Raw genomic sequence first — 23,216 nt, 5'->3', positions numbered from 1 at the left:
AAGGAATTCCATGTGAAGACACAAAAATATGAAAATGAAAGCAAACAACTCTTAACCCCCAGAGCCTTGTGAAAAACCAGGTCATTTGTAATAGTGTATAAACATGGAGCAGTCTAAATATAGCCTGAGGTGAGTTTAACACTTCTAAAACAGCCTGTCAAGTTCCCTAGGGCTGCAAGGGGAAAGCATTTATTGAGCACCTACTATATGCCCAGTGATGCACTAGGTACTTTCTATGTTACCTGTTCCCACAACATTTGCTTAGATAATGTAATCCAGTACCATGGCTTTAAATATCATCTATATGCTGATGACTCCTATATTTATGTCAAGCCCAGTTCTCTTTCCCCACACTCCAGACTCATTTACCCAATTGCTTCCTTCATTTGGATATGTATTAGGCATCTCACACTTAACATGTCCAGAACCAAACTCCAGATTCACACCCCTGCCTCCCAGAATCTTTTCTACCCCAGGAAATGGCAGCTAACTACATCCTTCCAATTGCTCACATCAAATACTGTAGCATCATTTCTTTGACACTCAAATCTGATATCAGCAAACCTTATTAGCTTTACCTTAAATATCCTCAGATCCAGCCACTTCTCATTACCTCTGTATCATCACTCTGTCCAAACCACCATCTCTCACCTAATTTTTGCACTCCTAACTAGTCTTCCAGATTTTATGCTTGCTTCTCTGTGGTCTATTTCCACACTGAAGCCAAAGTGATCCCATTAAAATACAAGATAGATCTTGTTACTCCTGTGATCAGAACTCCCCAATGGGTCCCCATTTCTTGTAGAATGAGAGCCAGAACCTTTACAGTGCTCATCAAGGCCCTACATGGTCCACACCTTCGTTTCTTGTTGTTCTCCTTCTTGTTTATTGTTTTATCTGCGCTCCTTGCTGTGATTCGGATACTCCAGACCTGTTCTCGCCTCAGACTCTTGGCATTTGCTCATTCCCTTGTCTGGAACACTCTTCCCCAGATACCTGCAGAGATTGCACACTCTCTTGCCTTTTTAGAACATAGCTCAAGTGTCACCTTCTTAATAAAGTATCCTTTGCTCATCCCATTTAAAATCATAGCCCCATCCCCTATTGGCGTTCCCTGTTCCCCTTTACTGTGTCATTTTCTCCAGGGTATCTATCACTCTCGGATGCCACATATGTTTTATTTACTTGTTTATCGTCTGTCTCCATCTACTAGAGTGTTTCTTCTGTTTTGTTCCCTACTATTTTCTAACACCAAAACCAGTATCTACTGTATTACTTAGTGATCAATTAATAAATATTTGTTGCATGGATAAATGGTGGACAACTCTGTGAAGTAGATGGTATTTAAATGCATTTTAACAAATGTGAAAATGATATAGAAGGGATAAGTAATTTGCTTATGTTCACAGAACTAAATGTGATCAAGCCAGTCTTTGAACCCTTCTCTGCCTGGCTCCAAACTTTTTTACTTTTCTCACTATTCAACTTAGCTTTCTGTTTTTTCCAAATTCACAGTCAGTTTGATCCTATGTTTTAACTATACCGAAAGCTTTGTAAGGGCAAGAACTAGGAATGTTCTGCTCACAGATACATTCACAATGCCTAGTATAGTGTTTATGTGCATAGTAAATATTCAGTAAATATTTGTTCAATCAATCGAGGACAGAAGGAAGAGGGTATGAGTAAGAAAGAATAGAGCAAGAGCCACCTTTAATAACAAAATCCAGATCTTTCAAGTATTGTTATTAGAAGATTTTTAGGGAGATGGAGTACAGTGGTGAGGACTGTCAGGTGGCCCCTTCCTTTATCTAACCCTGACTTTCCCCATCTCCTGGAGAGACTGTCACTTGATGAACTTCTGCCACCATCATGCTGACTTCAGATGGCCAGCTTCTCTTTAATGCCTTAAAAAAAAAAAAAAAGAGGAAAGGGGTGTGTGTGTGGTGGGAGGGATACTTTCTCTTGGCTTCTCTAAGCAAAGCTAAAAATATTTCACTAAAGATTAAAAGAGGACAACAGAGAAATTAACCTTGAGAGGACAAGAAATCCAGAGGAGTAGTCTGGTTTCCAAAATGCAGAATTCTGTCTCTTCTATAGCTAGCACAAGCCAGGGCCATACTTACTTCACAACAGGAGAGCATAGCATTGCAGGATTTGGCTAGGTTCTTTGCTTCATGACATCTAGCCTTTTTCACAGCCCACTGTTCAAAGACTTTCTCCTAGACATCTTGAGCTGTGTGATCAAGACTGAAAAAGCCAAATTCCCACTTTGCAGCTCACCGAGGACTCTCTCTGCACAGTGGTTTTTGGCCTTGACTGCATATTGGAATCACCTGGAGAGCCTAAAAAATTACTGATGCCTGCATCCCACCCTCTAGAGATTTTGAAGTCACTGAGCAAGGACACAGCCTTTGCATTAGGATTTTTAAAGCTGCCCAGGTGAGTCTAATATGCAGCCAAATTGAGAACCACTGCTTTAATAAAAGATTCTGTTCCCTGTCTGAGGAAGTCTCCACTTCCCCAGGTAATTGATACCAAGAATAAATCTGCCTGTACATAGGAGTATATCTATGTGTGATGATTCATAACTAAGACCTCACTACCCAGAGATTCTGATTTAGTTGGTCAGGAATTGGGCTCAGGTACCTTTATGTTTAAACATTCTCCCAGATTATTCTAATATGTCAGGGTCAAGAACCATGAAGCAACCTCAGGCCTGTCACTATATCATATCTGAATATAATATAACAACTACTGCAGAATATCATAACAATTATGTTAGTGGAATTGTGGCTACTTTCTTTTGATTCTAAATATTGTTTTTGTTACACCTTTACAATGAAAAAATATATTTGGATGTTTCTGTAATTTTTTCAAACTTTCATTATGGGCTATAGATCTCTAGACACTATTTTCGGAAATCCATTTTATATTAGTTTTTGGTTACCAATTTTTTCTCTAGTTTTTCTTAATGGTCTTTTAAAATCTCAGCCAATTGAAGAACTTCCTATACATTATATTGACTAATTTATCTCTTCCTTATCTATAATTGAAATAAATATATGTGTAAAGATGTAATATTTGTCTTTTCTATGCTGCCAAACTCCAGGAGACCTGAGGGTGGAACTTGAGAAGTCTGGAGGAATGGGCAGAGACCAAATTATGTGGGGTTTTAGAGATAACAAGGAGAAATTTGGGCTTCGTCTCAAGGGCAAAAGATGCCTTGAAGGGTTTTAAGCAGATGAGTAGTGACATAATCAGTTTTGACCCTTAGGAAAATGTTTTTGGCCGCAGGAAGGAAATTTGATTAGAGAGGGACAAGAATGGAAGGGGAGAGGGTACTTAGGAGGCTATAATAGAAGTACAGAGTAGAAATCAACAGAGAAAATCAACAAAACAAAAGCTGGTTCTTTGCAAATATCTATAAAATTGATAAAACTAGAGCCAAAAATAGAGAAAGAGAAGATATAAATTACTAATATCAGAAGTGAACATACTAATCCATAGATATTAAAAAGAATAATGGGCCGGGTGAGGTGGTTCATGCCTATAGTCCCAGCACTTTGGAAGGCTGAGGCAGGAGGATCGCTTGAGCCCAGGAACTTGAGACCAGCCTGGGCAACATAGGGAGACCTCGTCTCTTCAAAAAAAAAAAAAACAAAATTAGCCGGTTGTGCCGGTAATCCCATTTACTTAGTAGGTTGAGATGGGAGGATCACTTGAGCCCGAGAGGTCAAGGCTTCAGTGAGCTGTGATCACACCACTGCACTCCAGCCTGGGCGAAAGAGTGAGACCCTGTCTCAAAACAAAAGAAAAAGGATAATAAAAGAACATTGTGAACAACTCTGTACTCACAAATCTGATAACTTAGATGAAATGGACTGATTCCTTGAAAGACACAAACCACCCAAACTGACACAAGGAGAAAAAGACCATCTGAATAAATCTGTATCTACTAAAGAAATTAAATCACTAATTAATAACTTTCCAAAGCAGAAACAACAGTCTCAGATGGTTTCACTGGTGGATTCTATCAAAATTTAAGGGAAAAAATGATACCAAATGATACCAGTTCTCTACAATGTCTTCCAGAAAATCAAAGCAGAAAGAACGCTTTCTAACTCATTCTATGCGTCCAACATTACTCTAGACATTACCCTATTACCCAAATAAAGATATTATAAGAAAGGAAAACTACGGACCAATATCTCTCATGAACATGCTCCAGAAATCCTCAACAAAATTATTAGCAAATTGAATTCAGCAATGTATAAAAAGAATTATATGTTGCTGCCAAGTGCGATTTATTCCAGGTATGCAAGGCTGGTTCAGCTTTCAAAAATCAATTAATGCATATTCTGTTACATCAACAGGCTAAAGAAGAAAAATCATATAATCATATCCATAGATGTAAAAAACCCATTTGATACAATCCAATACCTATTCATGATTTTTAAAAAAACTATCAGCAAACTATGAGTAGAGAGGAACTTCTTCAATTTGATCAAAAAACCTATAGCTAACATCTTGCTTAATGAGAAACTGGATTCTTTTCCCCTAAGATTGAGAAAAAACCAAGGATGTCCCCCCTCTCACCACTCCTGTTCAACATTATACTAAAGTCTTCACTAACACAGTAAGACAAGAAAAGGAAATAAAAGGCATACAGATTGGGAAGGGAGAAATAAAACTGACTATGTTCACAGATGACATGATTGTCTATGTAGAAAATCCCAAAGATTGGCAAAAACATTCTGGAACTAATAAGCAATTAAGGCAAGTTTTCAGGCTGTAAGGTTAATATACAAAAGGCAATTACTTTTCTATGTACCAGCAAGAAGCAATTGGAATTTAAAATTTAAAACACGGTGTCATTTACATTAGTGCCAAAAAAAAAGGGAAATACTTAGGGATAAATCTGATAAAATATGGGTGAATGTGTTTGTGCATAGATCCATATATGAATGAGGAAAACTACAAAACTCTAATGAAAGAAATCAAAGAAATCTAGATAAATGGATATTCTACATTTTGATAGAAGGACTCAGTATTGGGTTTTGGAGGTTTTGGGGTGGCTGGAGTGTAGCGGTGCAACCACGGCTCACTGCTGTCTCGACCTCCCAGGCTCAAGTGATCCTCCTACCTCAGCCTCTCAAGTAGCTGGGACTACAGGTGTGCGCTACCACACCCAGCTAATTTTTTTTTAATGTTTTTTATTTTGTAGAGTCAGGGTCTCGCTATGTTGCTGGGGCTGGTGTCAAACTCATGGGATCAAGCAGTCTTCCTGCTTTGGCCTCCCAAAGTGCTAGGATTACAGGTGTGAGCCACTGTGCCCAGCCTCAGTATTGTTAAGATGTCAATTCTCTACTTGATCTATAAATTCGATGTAATCAGAATCAAAATTGCAGCAAGTCATTTTACGAATATCAACAAACTTACGTTAAAATTTATATGGAAAGGCAGAAGACCTAGAATCTACTGACGAAGAAGCAGAAAGTTGGAAGATTGACAGTACCTGACTCCAGACCTACAATAAAGCTATCAAGATACAATCAAGATAGCGTAGTATTGGCAAAAGAATAGACAAATAGATCAATAGAATAGGATAGAGATCCCATAAATTGACCCACACAAATATAGTCTGTTGATCTCTGACAAAGGAACAAAGGCAATTCAATGGAAAAAGGATAATTTTTTCAATAAATGATACTGGAATAATTAGATATCTATAGGTACAAATTAATCATTCACCTTGTACCTTTCACAAAAATTAACTCAAAATGGAACCTAAATAGACTAAATGCAAAACCTGAAACTATAATAAACTTCTGGAAGGTAACATAGAAAATTTATGTGATTTTGGGTTTGGTAATGAGTTTTTAGATATAAAACCAAAAGCAAAATTCAGAAAAGAAAAATCAGTAAGTTGATTTTATTAAACTCCAAAACTTGTACTCTGTGAAGTTCACTGTTAAGTGAATGAAAAAACAAGCCACAAACTGGGGGAAAAATTGCAAACACATACCTGATTAAGGACTTGTATTCAGAATATACAAAGAACTCTTAAAACTCAACATTAAGAAAACAAACAACCCAATTAAAAAAATGGGCAAAAGAACCAAAAAGACACCCTTTCCAGATGGTCAAAAAAGATATGCAGATGGAAAATAAGCATATGAAAAGATGTTTGCATCATATGTCATTAAGGAAATGCAAATTAAAACAACAGTGAAATACTATCACACCTATTAGAATGACGGAAAAAAAAAACAAAAAACCTGACAGTCTCAAATGCTGACAAGGATGTGGAGCAGTAGGAACGCTCATTCACTGCTGGTGGGAATGGTTTGGCCACTTTGGAGCACAGTTTGGCAGCAGCTTACAAAGTGAACATAATATGTTCTAGCAGTCACCCTCCTAAGTATTTACCCAGTGGAACTGAAAACTTATGTCTACACAAAAACCATACATGAATATTTGTAGCAGCTTTATTCATAATTGCCAATAACTGGAAGCATCAAGATGTCCTTTAGTATGTATATGGACAAACTGTGGCACATCTACACAATGGACTACTATTCAGCACTAAAAGGAAATGTAGTCTGTTAAAAAAAAAAAAAAACGCTACTAAGGGCTTTGAAATCAGGAAATATAAAAAGTGTATTTTATGAAACAGCCACAACCAATATCCAAGGGCTTTGAAATCAGAGAGCTCTATATTCAAATCTTCCTCCTGCCATTTCCTAGTTGAATTTCTTTATTTCTTTGTTCATAAAATGGGAAGAATAATACCTATCATATAGGGCTGTTTAAGGATTAACAATAATGTAAATAAAAATAAAACAAAAACAAAACCCCAGATGCTGCTGAATAATTGTTAGTTACATTCCTCCACTCTCTATTATTTTGCTTCCCAAATATATCGTACAAATATTCTTCCTGTCTGTATCCACTGTTACCCCTTCAGCCAGGTCTCCTCATTTCTCTCTTGGACTAGTGCATGTCATTCATCTGCATAAAAATCCTTCAGTGGCTCCCCATTGCCTCCATCAGCAAATCCAGGCTCCTTGTCCTAGCAGCAAGACCATGCTGTGGTCTCACAGGCTTTGTTCTGTCAGTACTACTGTATTTGCAATTCCCAATATGTGCCAGGCTCTTTTTCTGCTTTGGACCCTTGCACATATTGTATCCTCGGCTGAGAATGCCCTTCTCCTTTCTCTCTTTTCTTGACAGTACCTCCTCAAGATACCCACCCTAATTCCCAAGACCACTTTAAATTGTCTGCCTCCTCCATACCTTGTATATAACAGTGGTCGTACTTATACCCAAAGGTAATCTTTTATTTACTTACCTATTTGCTTACTGAAATTCAAGCTTTTTGAGAGTAGGAACCAAAATGGAAAACTTAGGTTCCTTAGTGCAGTGCTTCTGAAACATTTCCTCCGGAGGACCCTTAGTGGTAGAGGAGAGTGAGCATATATTGCAAAGCAACCCACTGCAAGCATAAAAATACTTTTTTTTTTTTTTTTTCTGAGACAGGGTCTTGCTTTGTCGCCCAGGCTGGAGTTCAGTGGTGCAATCTCGGCTTACTGCAGCCTCAGCTCAAGCAATCCTCCCAACCTCAGCCTCCCCGGCCCAAGCAATCCTTACAACCTCAGCCTCCTGAGGAGCTGGGACTGTAGGCACATGCCACCATGCCCAGCTAATTAAAAAAAAATTTTTTTTAATAGAGATAAGGTCTCCCTATGTTGCCCCTGGTCTCAAACTCCTGGGCTCTAGTGAATCTTCCCACCTTGACTTCCCAAAGTGCTGGGATTACAGATGTGAGCCACCACACCTGGCCCCCAAAAAAGAATCTTTAAGATCTTTCATTTTGCTTGTAAAAATTCTGCATTCTATACCATAGTATGTATGTGTTTTCTTAATACATTCTTCCTCATATCTTCAAGTACATGTATTGCTCCAGGAAGATACACTGGTTTGTACTGTGGCTTTGAATAACTCTAACCTCTATTACATAGCCCCTGAACTGTGACACCTGCTTTGAGAGCCTGGACTTAGTGGATTTAGGGACAATGTTATCTGGAAATCATGATAGTGACCTCTATCTTATACTGGGGACCTATAGAAGAATTGAACAGAGGATTTGACTGTGATTTTCACTACAAATTTTATGAGATATAGCCCTTCCACTGGGCTCACATAAGTGCTAGGATGCTAGTTTATAACAAGTTCCTGCACATAGATGATGGAATTGTTTTAGTGGCCCTCCCTTTCTGTCCCCTGAAGTCTCTTGACCTCTCTGCCCAATAGGCATATATTTATGGACAGCCATTTGAATGAGAGAGAAGAATCCAAATAAGAAAAATAAATGAGCAGTTATTTTCCTTCTTAAATTATTGAAACTATGATAATAATTCAGATGAATCTAGAAGGAATAGTAAAAGCAGAAGTCAAACATTAAAACAGTAGGAACAGTGACTAATATTTGTATAACCTTTCAAAGGGCACTGTGACCCACATTGCTGTAGGTATTCATTGATCTTCCCATCAGCCCTATGAAATGTACATTACTATAGCTATTTTAAGAGTTAAGGAAACCAGTTGTGTCTTACCTGAGGTTGCACACCTAGTAAGTAGAACAGGTGGCTTAAACTCCAATCTTCTTACCTTAAGCTGATTACACTTTACATCATAGAAAGTAGGGGGTTTGGTAAGAACAGGAGAGAGTTTTGGAGTCAGTTTTCTCTTGTCAAAAATGAAAATAATACTTACCTTAGAGTAGGACTGCTCCAAAGGTAGACAGGGCCCTGGCCAAATACGTTTTGCAAGGCCTCTGCCTGTATAAACCAGTTGATGGGTCCATGTATGATATATTGACTTACTAAGGATTTAGAACAATGGGTAGAGAAGAGATACTTATGTATTTGTTATCCAATCAGTGCATATGAAAATTCCTTTTGCTACCCAGACACCACCAACTCTTTCTGCTCAGGTTCAGGAACCATCTCTGTGTTTTCTATTGTCAAATGTATCATTGCTGGAAAGTTTCATATCTCCTGCCACAAACAACAAGTATCTGTATTATTAGTACTCAATGCCATGGCTTTTTGGAAACTGTTTTGTGGAAACAGTGATCTTCTCCCTTCATTTCTCCAGTACCATTCAGCTCATGTTGGATACATCATTTCATGAGGCCGCACTATCCTTCCTGAGATCTGGGAGTATCTCAAAGATGGGACTGCTTTGTTGGTCATGAACACACACCAGTGTCAGAGAGTGCAGGGAAAGTGTGAATGGTAATTTGTTTTCTGGTCATATTAAATGTACCATTTGACATTTTATGGTGTAAACAGAGCAGTGCATCTTCCAACCATGGCTTCTCCTGAACTCCTTCAGCCCCACATGCCTGGGTCTAAGGGAGGTACTACTTTGTAGACGATTGTTGTAAAGCTGAATTAGATCATTAGATCCGCTGTCTGGTGCCTGGTTTGTGCTCAGTGAATGTTACTTCTCTTGTGTTTTTCACTACCACCCAGAAAGAGGATGTGTTTTTATTTCTAAGGAAATAAAGTGTGGAAGCAAAATTGAATTGGAGAGTCACAGCAGATCTCTGGTGGAGTGCCTCCGTGAAAATTGTCTGTTGAAGCACTTGGAGAACTTAGTGGGGAGCATCCCTCCAGCTAAGATGAAATAAATTACAAGGCTCTGGAGACAAATGTAACCTGGAGTTAATGTCAGCTCCAGAATCACTGATCAAATAGGAAGGTGGCCTGGTTTGATGAAAAGGAAGGTATTGCAGTGCCTAGCAGCAAGAGCAGAAAGGCAGGGCCTCCGGAGCTGAGAAATATCACAAGTTTCAGATGGCTCAGATCAAGCAGTCCCTTTTTTCTTAAAGTGATAGAAGACATTTGACAGTGCTTCAGCATTTGTCATAGATGGCTGTACACGTCATGATGGCAAAAGCTGTAGAGAAACCTGAGTCTACATTGGAAGCCACAAAGAGCAAAGAGTCAGTGATGTCTAGGGTAGAATGGATTGGCACAGCCCACATGTGGGTAGATGATGAAACTGGTGACAATGCAAGCAAGACCCAGCAGACCTTGGAGTAACAGGTCAGACAGGTGGCAGTCAGAGGAGATAGAAGTTGTCCTTAAGGAGAAACATTTCCATCTTGGGGCTTGAGAGGATCTATGGCAGTAAAGGCTATTTCAAAAAAAAAATTAAAGTGAAAATATTTAATGACAGAATAGGATTACTCAAGCTAGGCAAAGCTGCTTCTGCCATTTCCCTCATCATGTCATTATCCCAGAAACAACTCTCTAGTACTTGGAGAAAGGCATCCTCATGAGGAAGGTAGAAGATGGAATTGAAGAATTCCCTCCTCTGTGGATGGAACGAGCTCTGTGTAGAGAGGCTCATCTGCACGCTCATGCATGTTCCCCTAGCATGGTAACACTGGCTTTGATTAAGCTGCTGGGTTGTTAGGCAGTGTGCTAAGTGCTGCCTACATGGTCTTCTTTTCTCATAAGGAATGCTTTAAACTAAATTAGCACATGAAACGAGGGAGCAGGCATGGTAGGGGCTGATCTGAGTCCAGTCCTCTCTGAGATGGTTCTAGAAATTAGACTGAGGGTTACACAATGTCCATCACTGATCTGTAGAGTCCTCAGGAATAACTGTCAATGACCCTTCCCCAGTTTCCCTGGCCATCACCCCACTTCCCCCTTACACTTCCTGTTGATTAACCTTCCAAGGCAAGGTAACCAACTGATTTCAGTCCAGCATTTTATTGGGTACTTGTATATTCTGTGCCATACATGCTTTGCTAAAATGATCATATTCTATGAGAGAAAGATATTTAAATGGACAATTACTCTTCAGTGTAATGGAGTGTAATGCTAGGCCTTAACTATGTCCTAGTCATCATTGTATCCTTAATCCCAGGCCAGTTAGTTGGCATGTACTGAGCACCAGCGAGGGGCCAGGCACCGCACTCAGTGCCAGCCCTTCTTTCTCAGCATAACTCTTAACAAAAAAATTTTATAAAATAAGTACTAGTATAATCCCACTTTTAAAGATGTGCAAATTAAGGGCACAAAACAATTTAAAAGACATGCCCCAAATCACACAGCTATTAAGAGAGCCAGGATAAAAATCCAAGCAGAGTGACTCTATTGTCTCTAAATATTTGTTGCCTGTGGAAATGAGAGGCAGAAAGGGGAAGGTGGTAGGAGAATGGGGGAACAAGTGAGCAAGTGAAGATGAAGGTCTACCCTAGGTAGCGCAGGTCCACAGGGGGATGGGTTCTACCTGAGAAGGGAAGTATCATGGAAAGTTCACAAGGGAAGTGGTGCTTAGAAAATAGGCATCCCTGGCCAAGGCAGGCTAAGGGAGCAGAGCTAAGGCCAGCCCTTCCAGTTTTGTGCTAGATCCTTTCCCCCTCCTCCTTCTCACAGGCATTCTCCCCCAACCTGGCCAACATGGTAAAACCTTGTCTCTACTAAAAATGCAAAAATTAGCCGGGCGTGGTGGCAGGCGCCTGTAACCTCAGCTTCTCGGGAGGCTAAGGCAGGAGAATCACTTGGACCTCGGAGGTGGAGGTTGCAGTGAGCCGAGATCATGCCACCACACTCCAGCCTGGGCAACAGAGTGAGACCCCATCTCAGAAAACAAAGACAACAAAAAGAAACATTCTCCCTACAACTGTCCTATCTCTACTGCATTGTGAGTTTTTCTTTTATTCTAACCAGCTTGTAAACTTGGGGAAATATTTCCTAACCTCAAAAAACACTTTACCCTGCTTCCCCGCTCCGGCTATTGCCCCATTTCTTTGTTCCTTTGTAGCAGAACTCCTAAAAATAGTCTGTGTTTCATGACTTCAGTTTGTCTCTTCCTGTTTTCTCTTAAACCCAGTGAAACGAGTTTCACCTCCACATTCCAGTGGAATGGCTGTTGTTGAGGTTGGTGGTGACCACCCTGTTGCCGAATCCAGCATTTAGTCCTGTGGCCACACCTTACTGGACCTCCACAGTGTGTGACGCAGTTGGTCTCTGCGTCCTTCCTAAGACACTTCGTTGACCGCAGCCTCACACTCTCCTGCTCTTTCAGCCTCCTGCAGTGCTACTCCTCATCTCCCAAATGCTGATCCTTCAGACGCACGTCAGCCAGGGCACGCTCCCACTAGATATCATGTGGTGACTCTCCCTGTGATTGGATCTGAACCCGAGCCAGGCGCTTATGGCAGCCACGCGTCTCACACAGCATGTGTGTCCCCTCCAAATGTGCTCCCTCACCACATCCTGATGCGATTCTTGGAATTACGTGGTTTCCACTGCACATGGGGAAGTTGAAAATCAGATTTTCCATCACTTGCTTGTCAGTGTCCTCTGTGACAGTTTCTGATTCCAGATCTGATGCTTTTTCCATTTATGACCCATTGCTTGGCCTGATTCCTTAAACTCAGTCCTTCTGAGTGAAGCAGGAGAGTGGAAGTGTCTGGTTCCTTCTTTGGGGCTCCAGCCTGCCCATCTGGATTTCCTCTTGTGAGTGCAGTGGTAATACTCTTCACCCCAGGGGCTTGGTAGTCACGTTTGCAGGACAATGGGTGCTCTTACTGGGTTTAATGCTAAATCTCTCAAAATGAAAGGCCAGCTGCAGAGTAGGAGAAGAACAAGGGCTGAGTGATTTGATCAGACATCTGTCGGGGCCTGCTGGCATTTGGAGTGTGAGTGCCTTAGAGAGACTGACTATTCTGGCCCCAGGGAGTTGGCGACCATTAATCTTGGTGGTTTTGACCGCTAACTGCCCCAGAGGTCCCAGCCTGCTGGATGACTCAGAATCCCCAACACTCCCCCTATTCTTCTCTCACTGGGATAGTCAGGAGGCCATTTCTAAGGCATTTTAATTTGGTAATAACTTGACATGACCCACTGTACCCAGAGTTGTACGTTTTAGGAGTTACTGTCGCTTTCTAAATGAGGGGCTGATTTGGAGCCCATCATCCTTGATATTGGACTGCCTTCCACTGCCATGGAGAGAGCAGTATCTCCTGCCTTGCCTGCTGGGCTCCAGCTCCCTCTCCATTGTAGATGACGTGATCCTGTGCCCCCTGGACTGTCCCACAACCCTTATTCTTTAAGCACCTTGCCAAAAGTTGATGGGGTAAACTAGAGAGAAAAGAGGTGGCCAAAGGTCTGTCTGTTGTTCATTTATTTCTGCACTGCACTGTGTTAAGAAGGGCACCTGCTGTCCATCTTTCTGCTGTTTATGAAACTTTCTGGAATTCAGAAAGACCGCAGGAACTCATAGCACAAGGCAGGCAAGCAGATGGTGGGGATTGGGGACAGGACATGAAGAGACTCAAAATGCCTTACTGCCGCAGACCAAAGCTGTGTGAGGCCTTCTGGACTGTCTTCTGCACCCCGTGTCTGACTGTGTTGACCACTCCTGTGCTGTCCTGTGCCTTCCTCCGTGACCGTGTTGGTGGCAGTGCCCTGTTAAGAGTTCCTGCGCTGGTGTTAGAGACCTTGGGTTCTAATCCAGTGTCTACCACTTGTATGATCTTGGATTAGTCTCTTCATCTTTCTTGGCCTTGTGTGTAAATTAATTCATAGCACCAACTCACAGAGTTGTTGAGAGAGCTAATTGAAAACATCTAGAACGTTTTTGTCACTGTGCCTAGTCAAAAAGCTTCTAGTCAGTTCCATAATTGCACTGAGGTTTATATTTCATTTCAAAAATACAGTTGTTTACATAAGAAAATATTGTTTTTCTCTTGTTAGACTTTTGGCTTTCTTTTGCCTACCAAATAAAGTCCCAACTCCTTGGCTTGTCACTCAGCCTTCAGATTTGCATTTCAGGCTTTGAATTTCCTTGGTGGGGGATGCTTGAAAATGTAGATTTCTAAAAGAAATTGTGCATTGATCAGATGAGTTTGTGTTCAATGAGCAGTTACTCTGTGTAAGGCTCTGGGCTAGGCCCGAGGGGTCTGTGGTGAATCAGACATGACACACACTAGGCAGTGGCATCATCATTTCTGGTACCACCACCCCACACCCACCCAGTCCAGACCCTGCAGAAGGCAGCCTGGAGGGTAGGCTTGCCACAGGGCCCCAGCACAGTAGAGCAGCTGGGCACCAGAGTTTTGGCAGCAGGCCCAAGGGTGGGGGTGGAGGAGGTGGGGACTCAGAACTGGCAGCCAGCCAGGGCTCACTCAGGTGCCCCAGCATGCAGGGCCTCCAGCCCGGGCAGTCACGGAGCCCATTCACTGACTATATCCTGTTCTTTGGCTGTGATCTTCTCTAGATTGCATAGTGCAGAGATTTTGGTGGCAGGGCAGTGACTCCAGACCCACATTGAACGCATAAGACGTTGAAACCCAAAGATGTGAGGTGGCGTGATTATGGTCACACAGCAACAGGCCAGGATTAGAACACAAGTCTTCTGAAAAATATGTAGCAGTTTCAGCCTTGTGGGTTCCTGAGATTGCCTTGTCTGCCGTGAGACTGTCAGGGTCATTTTGTTCCTTAAGAAAGTTTTAGGGGTCTTCTCTGTGCCCATTTATGCAAGGCACTGGAGAGGGTAGGCAGGGTTAAATCAGCCTCTGACCTTAGGAATTTACAGTGTATCAAGGGAGACATACTACCAAAAATTACAATACAGAATAGCAAGTGCTGGGGGTAAGTATATGATGTGAGGGGAAGGGGGAGTGACTATACAAGCACAGAGGAGGCACTTAGCCCAATCCGAGGGTCAGGGAATCACTCCCAGTGAAGCTGATATTTAAGCTTAATCATGAAGGACCAATAGTTGTTAGCCAGATGAAGAAGGACAAGGAATAACATTCCAGGCAGAGAGACCAGGAAACCATCCTCAACTAAAAGTTTAATGGTTATGTCAGTAGCCCCAATGACATAATTTATCGTGTCTATATTCGGTCACTGTTCGGGACAGTTCCCACTACTGGGGAATGGTTCCCACTGGGTGGATCATAGCCTGAGTGGAGAGAATAAAAGCAGATGAGGCTGGCCATGTAGGAACATACAAGGAAGGTGGAAAGGCCAGGGGCTCTGAGTATCAAAGCCTGAGTAGCTGTATTCTATGAACTCCAAGCACCACTCCCCCGGGTATTGGAGCCTTGATAGAGCTCCTTGTTTCCTTGGTATCAGGATTCCTGCAAAGAATCTATGAGTTTGAGCTGGGCACAGTGGCTCAATGCCTGTAATCCCAACACTTTGGGAGGCCAAGGCAAGCGGATCGCTTGAACTCAGGAGTTTAAGACCTGCCTGGGCAACATAATGAAACCCTGTCTCTTAAAAAGAAATCTGTGAGAATCCAGTTAAGTTCCTTTTACAGATACCATCCAGGGGCCTGACTTATTTATCTATCTATTCCTTTAGGGTTTGGGGATTTGTTTTGTTTTTACCCTTAAAGCCTTAATGTGGAAAAGTGCCTGAAGTGCTGATTGTAGGGAATGAAACTTCATTCAAGGTTTAAACACCTTGTCCCAGCCACTCGGGAGGCTGAGGCAGGAGAATGGCGTGAACCCGGGAGGCGGAGCTTGCAGTGAGCCGAGATTGAGCCACTGCACTCCAGCCTGGGCAACAGAACGAGACTCCGTCTCAAAAAAAAAAAAAAAAAAAGGGTTAAACACCTACAGCTCCTTATGAATTAATAACCCACTCAGTGCTCAGTGCCTGGCAAGCTGTAACTTTCCTTCTCTTCCCATAGGCCTGCTGAATTAGCCACCAAGTACGCAAACTTTTCAGAGGGCGCTTGCAAGCCTGGCTATGCTTCAGCCTTGATGACGGCCATCTTCCCCCGGTAAGTGCTCCTGTTTCCCTCCACTGCCTAGACAGCCCGGTCTGGGGTCCAAGAGCCAGAAACTCTGCCTCTCACAGCCAGTCATGTTCTCCTATGCTCTGGAAACCATGGGTTCCTGGAAAGGACTCTGCCTTTAAGTTGGTTCCTACTCCAGTCCTACTGCATGTCCTTGCTTTGCCTTACTCCCATCCTGCCTCTGGAGCTTGCACCTTGTGGCACAGCCTGTTTCTGCAGAAGGATAACCTACATGGTTGCTGCATGCAAACCAGGTATCCAGAGGCAGCCAGAGAAGGCTGCCAAGCACAGAAGCTCCTAGACCTAGTATCAGTGGCCAAAGATACTTTTGGAAGCTAGGACCAACTAGCTGGCTTCAGGGAGGCATATCCAAATAAAGCAGGGAACAAAGAGAAATTTCTGAGGCTCTCTTTGAGTTTTAGCACTTCCCTTCTCTGTCCATTTTGCATTCTGGAGCTGCTGACTTCTTTGGCACCTGAAAGAATCTGTGCATAACCCAGGGAGTTCCTTTTACCGAATGCTGCTAAGGGGTCTTGCTTACCGATCCACCTTCTCCTTTTTGGTTTTCTTTTCTGAAGCCTTGGTGTGGAAAAGGAGCTGAAGTGCTGAGATTGTCTTTGGAGTGCAGTGAGACTGTCAGGGTCATTTCGTTCCTTCTGATTTGGAGGGGCTGAAGGAAAGGCTGCCTAGGATTGTCTGGGCACTTGGACCACCAGAGGAGTGCTAGGGGTGGGCTCTGCTCACTGGGGGAAGGACTTGCCTCCCATCCCTTAGAAGGCTGAGGTTAGGACACATAATGTGCTTGCAAAGGAATGCTGAGAAACAGCTCGCCCCAAAGTGACTCCAGTATATTTGGTTTTTATGCTCCCTTTCTTTTCTAACGTGAGCAGTCTCAGCTTAGCTCCTTGTGTAAAGCAAGAGCTATGCTGGCTGAGTATCTGGTGCTCAGATAGAGATCTCTTTGTCCAGGGTCTGCCTTCTGAATTGATTCCAAATATTTTGCTTCCTCCAGCTATTTATTGAGTGCCCCTGTGTCTGGCTTTGTGTTCTGTATTCTTAACACAGGTTTTTGCAAGCCTATACGACTCAGTCCTTGGCCCAGACACTTGTGAGTTTTCCTTTACCAGTATATAGGTTTCTTTTACTTTTTCTAATTGAAAGTAATACAGGCATGTGGAAACAAAACAAAACAAAAAAACCTCAAACAGTACAAAAGGTTATATACTGCCACTCCAGACCCCTTCCCCAGAGACAGCCAATATTACCAAAAGTGGGAACATAACTGTATTTAATATTCTGTACTGTGTATTAGGCCGTTCTTGCATGTCTGTGAAAAAATATCTGAGACTGGGCAAATTGTAAAGAAAAGAGGTTTAATTGGCTTATGGTTCATCAGGCTTTATAGGAAGTATGGTGCTGGCACCTGCTTCACTTCTAGGAAGGCCTCAGGAAACTTAAAATCATGCCAGAAAGCAAAGGGGGAGCAGGCACGTCATATGGCAAAAGCAGGAGCAAGTGAGTGAAAGAGACAGAAAGAGAGGAAGTGCTACACACTTTTAAACAACCAGATCTCACAAGAATTCACTCATTATCACAAGAACAGCACCAGGGGGATGGTGCTAAGTCATTCATGAGAGACCACTGCCATGATCCAGTCACCTACCACCAGGCCCCATTGGAGATTACATTTTTTTCCCTTCCTTTTTTTTTTTTTTTTTTTTTTTGAGACAGGGTCTTGCTGTGTTGCCCAGGCTGGAGTGCAGTGGTGCGATCTTGGCTCGCTGCAGCCTTGACCTCCGGGCTCAAGCAATTAGCCACCTCAGCCTCCCAAGTAGTTGGGACTCCAGGTGCATGCAACCACACGTGGCTACTTTTTGTATTTCTGGTAGAGGTGGGGTTTTGCCATGTTGCCCAGGCTGGTCTCAAATTCCTGGCCTCAAGCGATCCACCCACCTTGGCCTCCCAAAGTGCTGGGATTACAAGTTTGAGCCACTGAGCCTGGCTGGGGATTACCTTTCAACATCAGATTTGGGCAGGGACAAATATTCAAACTGTATCATTTTGTCCCTGGCCCCCACAAATCTTATGTCCTTCTCACATTTCAACATACAGTCATCCCTTTTCAATAGTCCCTGCGAAATCTTAACTCATTCTAGCATTAACTCAAAAGTCCTACTGTGGTCCTGTGATCTCGCCCTGCCTCCACTTGCCTTGTGATATTCTATTACCCTGTTAAGTACCTGATGTCTGTCACCCACACCTATTCGCACACTCCCTCCCCTTTTGAAAATCCCTAATAAAAACTTGCTGGTTTTTGTGGCTTGTGGGGCATCACGGATCCTACCAACGTGTGATGTCTCCCCCGGACGCCCAGCTTTAAAATTTCTCTCTTTTGTACTCTGTCCCTTTATTTCTCAAGCTGGCCGACGCTTAGGAAAAATAGAAAAGAACCTACATGATTATTGGGGCAGGTCCCCTGATACTAAGTCCCAAATCTAAATTCTTATCTGGAAATGAGTTCCTTTCACCTATGAGACTGTAAAATCAAAACAAGTTGCTCACTTCTGAGATACAATGGGGGTATAGGCATTGGGTAAACATCCCATTCCAAAAAGGGGTAATCAGCCATAAGAAAGGGGCTATACGCCCCATGCAAGTTTGAAACCCAGCAAGGCAGTCATTAAATCTTAAAGCTCCAAAATTATCTCTTTTGACTCTGTGCCCCACATTCAGGGCACACTGGTGCAAGAAGTGGGCTCCCAAGATCTTGGGCAGCTCCGCCCCTGTGGCTTTGCAGGGTGCAGCCCCTGTGGCTGCTCTCATGGGCTGGCGTTGAGTGCCTGAGGCTTTTTCAGGTGCAGGGTGTAAACTGCTGGTGGATCTACCATTCTGGGGACTAGAGGATGGTGGCCCCCTTCTCACAGCTCCACAAGGCAGTGTCCCAGTGGGGACCCTGTGTGAAGGCGCCAATCCCATGTTTCCCCTCCACACTGCCCTAGTAGAGGTTTTCTGTGAGGGCTCCACTCCTGCAGCAGGCTTTTGCTTGGGCAGCCAAGCTTTTCCATACATCCTCTGAAATCTAGATGGAAGCATCCAAGAATCCTCCATTCTTGCACTCTGTGCACTCTTAATACCACATGGAAGCTGTCAAAGTTTACAGCTTGCATTCTTCAAAGTGGCAGCCTGAGCTGTACCTTGCCCTTTTTGAGACATGGCTAGAGCTGGAGCAGCCAGACTGTGGGGAGCAGTGTCCTGAAGTTGCATAGGGGTGAGGCCCTGGGCCTGACCCATGAAACCATTTTTGTCTCCTGGGCCTCAGGAACTATGATGGAAGGGGCTACCTCAATAATCTCTAAAATGCCTTTGAGGCTTTTTCCCTGTTGTCTTAGATATTAGCATTTGGCTCTTTTTTAGTTATGCAAATGTCTCTAGCAAGTGGTTACTCCACAGCCTGCTTGAATTCCTCTTCTGAAAAAGCTTTTTCTTTCTTTGCCATGTGGCTTGGCTGCAAATTTTCCCAATTTTTATGCTCTGCTTCCCTTTTAAATATAAATTCCAACTTTAAGTCATTTACTTGCACCTGTATCTGAGTGTAAGTTGTTAGGAGCAGCCAGTCATATCTTGAATGCTTTGCTGCTTAGAAATTTCTTCTGCCAAATATGCAATCATCACTCTCAAGTTCAAACTTCCACAGATTCCTTGGGAAAGGGCACAATGCAACCAAGCTCTTTGCTAAAGCATAACATGTTATGACCTTTGCTCCATTTCCCAATGAGTTCCTCATTTCAATCTGAGACCTTGTTGGCCTAGATTTCATTGGCCATATCCCTATCAACATTTTGGTTACAACCATTTAACCAGTCTCTAAGAAGTTCCAAACTTGCCCTCATCTTCCTGTCTTCTTGTGAGCCCTCCAAACTCCTCCAACCTCTATCCATTACCCGGTTCCGAAGTCACTTCCACATTTTTAGATATCTTTCTAATAATACCCTACTCCTGGTACCAATTTTATGTATTAGGCCATTCTTGCATTGCTACAAAAAAAAAAATCTGAGCTCTCCATTTGCCTTCTGCCATGATTGTAAGCTTTCTGATGCCTCCCTAGAAGGTAAGCAGATGCCAGCACCACACTTCCTGCAGAATTGTGAGCCAATTAAACCTCTTTTCTTTATAATTTACCCAGTCTCAGATATTTTTTTTAGAGGCCGGGCATGGTGGCTCACACCTGTAATCCCAGCACTTTGGGAGGATGAGGCGGGCGGATCACGAGGTCAGGGTATCAAAACCATCCTGGCTGACATGGTGAAACCCCGTCTCTACTAAAAATACAAAAAATTAGCTGGGCGTGGTGGTGTACACCTGTAGTCCCATCTACTTGGGAGGCTGAGGCAGGAGAATCGCTTTAACTCGGGAGGCGAAGGTTGTAATGAGCCGAGATCACACCACTGCACTCTAGACAAAGCAAGACTCCATCTCAAAAAAAAAAAAAAAAAAAGAGTTTACATTCACTTTTTGCACATGGATGTTCAGTTGTTCCAGAACCATTTGTTAAAGACTCTGCTTTCTCCATTGAATTACCTTGGCATGTTTGTTGAAAATCAGTTGAACATGTATGTGTAGGTCTCCTTCTGGACTCCCTAGTCTATTCTGTTGATTTATGACTTTGTGCCAGTACCATTCATACATGGACAGTCTTGTCGTCTGTTACTAAAGACAGTTTTATTTCTTCCTTTTTCATCTATATGTCTCATTCCTTTTTCTTGCCTTACTGCATTGGCTAGACTGTTCAGTGCAGTATTAAATAGGTGAGGTGAGAGTGAACAGCCTTGCCTGTTCCCAGTCTTAGGAGGAAAACATCTAGTCTTTCACCATTATGGTGTTAGCTGTAGGTTTTTCATAGATACCATTTTCTAGGTAGAGGAAGTTCTCTTCTGTTCCTAGTTTCTTGAGAGTGTTTATCATGAATAGATGTTGAATTTTGTCAAATGCTTTTTCTGCATATTTTGAGAAGATCATATGGCTTTTCTTTTTTAGTCTATTAATATGATGAGTTACATTGATTGGTTTTTTCTCATTAATTGATTTTTGAATGTTGAACCAATCTTTCATTTGTAGGATAAACTTCATTTGGTCTTGGTGTATTGTTCTTTTTACACATTGCTCTATTCAATTTGCTAAAATTTTTCAAGGATTTTTGTGTCTTTGGTCATGAAAGATACTGGTCTGTAGTTTTCTTGTGATGTCTTTAGTTTTGGTAATATAGTAATGCTGGCTTCAGAATAAGTGGGAAAATATTTCTTCATCTTTCTACAAATTTTGTGTACAATTGGTAATATTTTTCATGAAATGTTTGATAGAATTCACCAGCAAAATCTAGGCCTGTCTGAAGAAAAGACAGTTTTTTATCTCTATTCTCATGCGCCACTGAACACACTACTGACACCAGATGTGTGGCAGTTTTTCTCACACATCAAGCAATTCTTCAGCAGACACTAATGGGTGTCCTATAATTCAATTCAATTCTGGCATTATCCACCTGGAGATGGCATCAGATCCCACAGGTTGACGGCCGAACAAGACTATACCTCACTTCAGATGCTAATCACAAGTAGTAGGTTGTTACCTATACATCTCACCAACCAGCTATAAACTGTGAATTCCAAGACCATCCCCTCTTGGGTTTGATCTGTTTGCTAGAGCAGCTCACAGAATTCAGGGAAACTTATGTTTATCCATTTATTATAAAGGATATCATAAAGGATACGGATGAACAGCCAGATGGAAGAGATGCATAGGGCATGGCGTGTGGTAAGTGGTTCACAAGTCTGAAAGCTCTCTGAACCTTGTCCTTTTGGGTTTTTATGGAGGCTTCTATAAACCCTGTGGAGGATTACATAGGCATGATTCATTGCATCATTGACCACTGGTGATCAAATCAACCTTCAGCCCTTTTCCCATCCCCAGAGGTCAGAGGGTGAGACTGAAAGTTCCAGCCCTCTAATTGCATAGTTGGTTCCCCTGCCAACCAGCACCCAACATAAGGCTATCCAGAAGTCATCTCATGAGAACAAAAGATATTCCTATCACCCAGGAAATTTGAAGGAATTTAGCAGCTCTCTGTCAGATGTGCTTTTATCAGTCAGGAAATTACAAAGGTCTTAAGAGCTCTCGGTCAGAAACTAGGGTCAGAGACTAGACTAACTATTGGTGCCCAGGCACGGTGGCTTATGCCTGTAATCGCAGCACTTTGGGAGGCCGAGGAGGGTGGATCACGAGGTCAGGAGATCAAGACCATTCTGGCTAACACAATGAAACCCCGTCTCTACCAAAAATAAAAAAAAATGAGCCGGGCATGGTGGCGGGCACTACGGTGGCGGGCGCCTGTAGTCCCAGCTACTCTGGAGGCTGAGGCAGGAGAATGGCGTGAACCCAGGAGGCAGAGCTTGCAGTGAGCCAAGATCGTGCCACTGCACTCCAGCCTGGGCAACATAGAAAGACTCCGTCTAAAAAAAAAAAAAAAAAAAAAGACTAGATATTAGAACAAAAGATTCTCTTAGTGCCCCTATCTGTAAGGATTTTTAGGAGCTTTATGTAGGGACCAGGAGCAGAGACCAATATTTGTATTTTTTATTATTTCATAGCCTGCACGTCTTTGTAGGAAGGCTTTTGTTGTTGTTTTTGGTTTCTTTTTGAGACATAGTTTCTGTCACTTAGGCTGGAGTACAGTGGTGCAATCTCAGCTCACTGCAACCTCCGCCTCCTGGGTTCAAGCAATTCTTGTGCCTCAGCCTCCCGAGTAGCTGGATTACAGGTGTGCACCACCATGCCCAACAAATTTTTGTATTTTTAGTAGAGATGGTGTTTCGCCATGTTTGCCAGGCTGGTCTTGAACTCCTGGCCTCCAGTGATCTACTGGCCTCAGCTTCCCAAAGTGCTGGAATTACAGATGTGAGCCACTGTGCCTAGCCAGGGAAGTTTTTTTTATTATTATTATTATTACAAATTAAATTTCTTTAATTCTAGAGTTATTCAGGTTTTTCTGTTTCTTCTTTAGTAGCATGTCTTTCAAGGACATTTTGCCTTTCTTTTAAGTTGTTGAATTTATTAGCATAAAATTGTGTATAATATTCCCTTATTGTTATTTTAATGTCTAGGTTAGAGACAGAGTCCTCTCTTTCATGCCTGATATTGGTAATTTGCATTTTTTCTCTCTTTTTCTTAATTCATCTGGTTTGAGGTTTATCATTTTTTGTTGATCCTCTCAAATAACTAGCTTTTAGTTCCATTGGTTCTTGTCTATTGATTTTTTTCCACTATATCGTTGATTTCTGTGCCTATCTTCATTTTTTATTTTTTCACTTTTCTCTTAGTTGGAG

At 42.3% G+C, this 23,216-nt stretch overlaps 1 protein-coding gene across 1 annotated transcript in view; it reads left to right on the top strand.

Annotated features, from left to right (window-relative positions):
• Positions 1-23,216, top strand: part of ST3GAL3 (ST3 beta-galactoside alpha-2,3-sialyltransferase 3) — a 226,552-nt gene that overhangs the window by 116,226 nt on the left and 87,110 nt on the right. The window contains 3 exon segments of the mRNA XM_055346904.2: positions 2,276-2,288; positions 2,291-2,439; positions 15,733-15,825. Of these exon segments, the coding sequence (XP_055202879.2) occupies positions 2,276-2,288; positions 2,291-2,439; positions 15,733-15,825 (255 nt within the window).

This window comes from Gorilla gorilla, chromosome 1 (assembly GCF_029281585.2).
Source record: "Gorilla gorilla gorilla isolate KB3781 chromosome 1, NHGRI_mGorGor1-v2.1_pri, whole genome shotgun sequence".
Classification (NCBI taxonomy): Eukaryota; Metazoa; Chordata; class Mammalia; order Primates; family Hominidae; genus Gorilla; species Gorilla gorilla.
The sequence above is the reverse complement of the archived record's forward strand: the minus strand, read 5'-3'. Positions and strand labels throughout refer to the sequence as shown.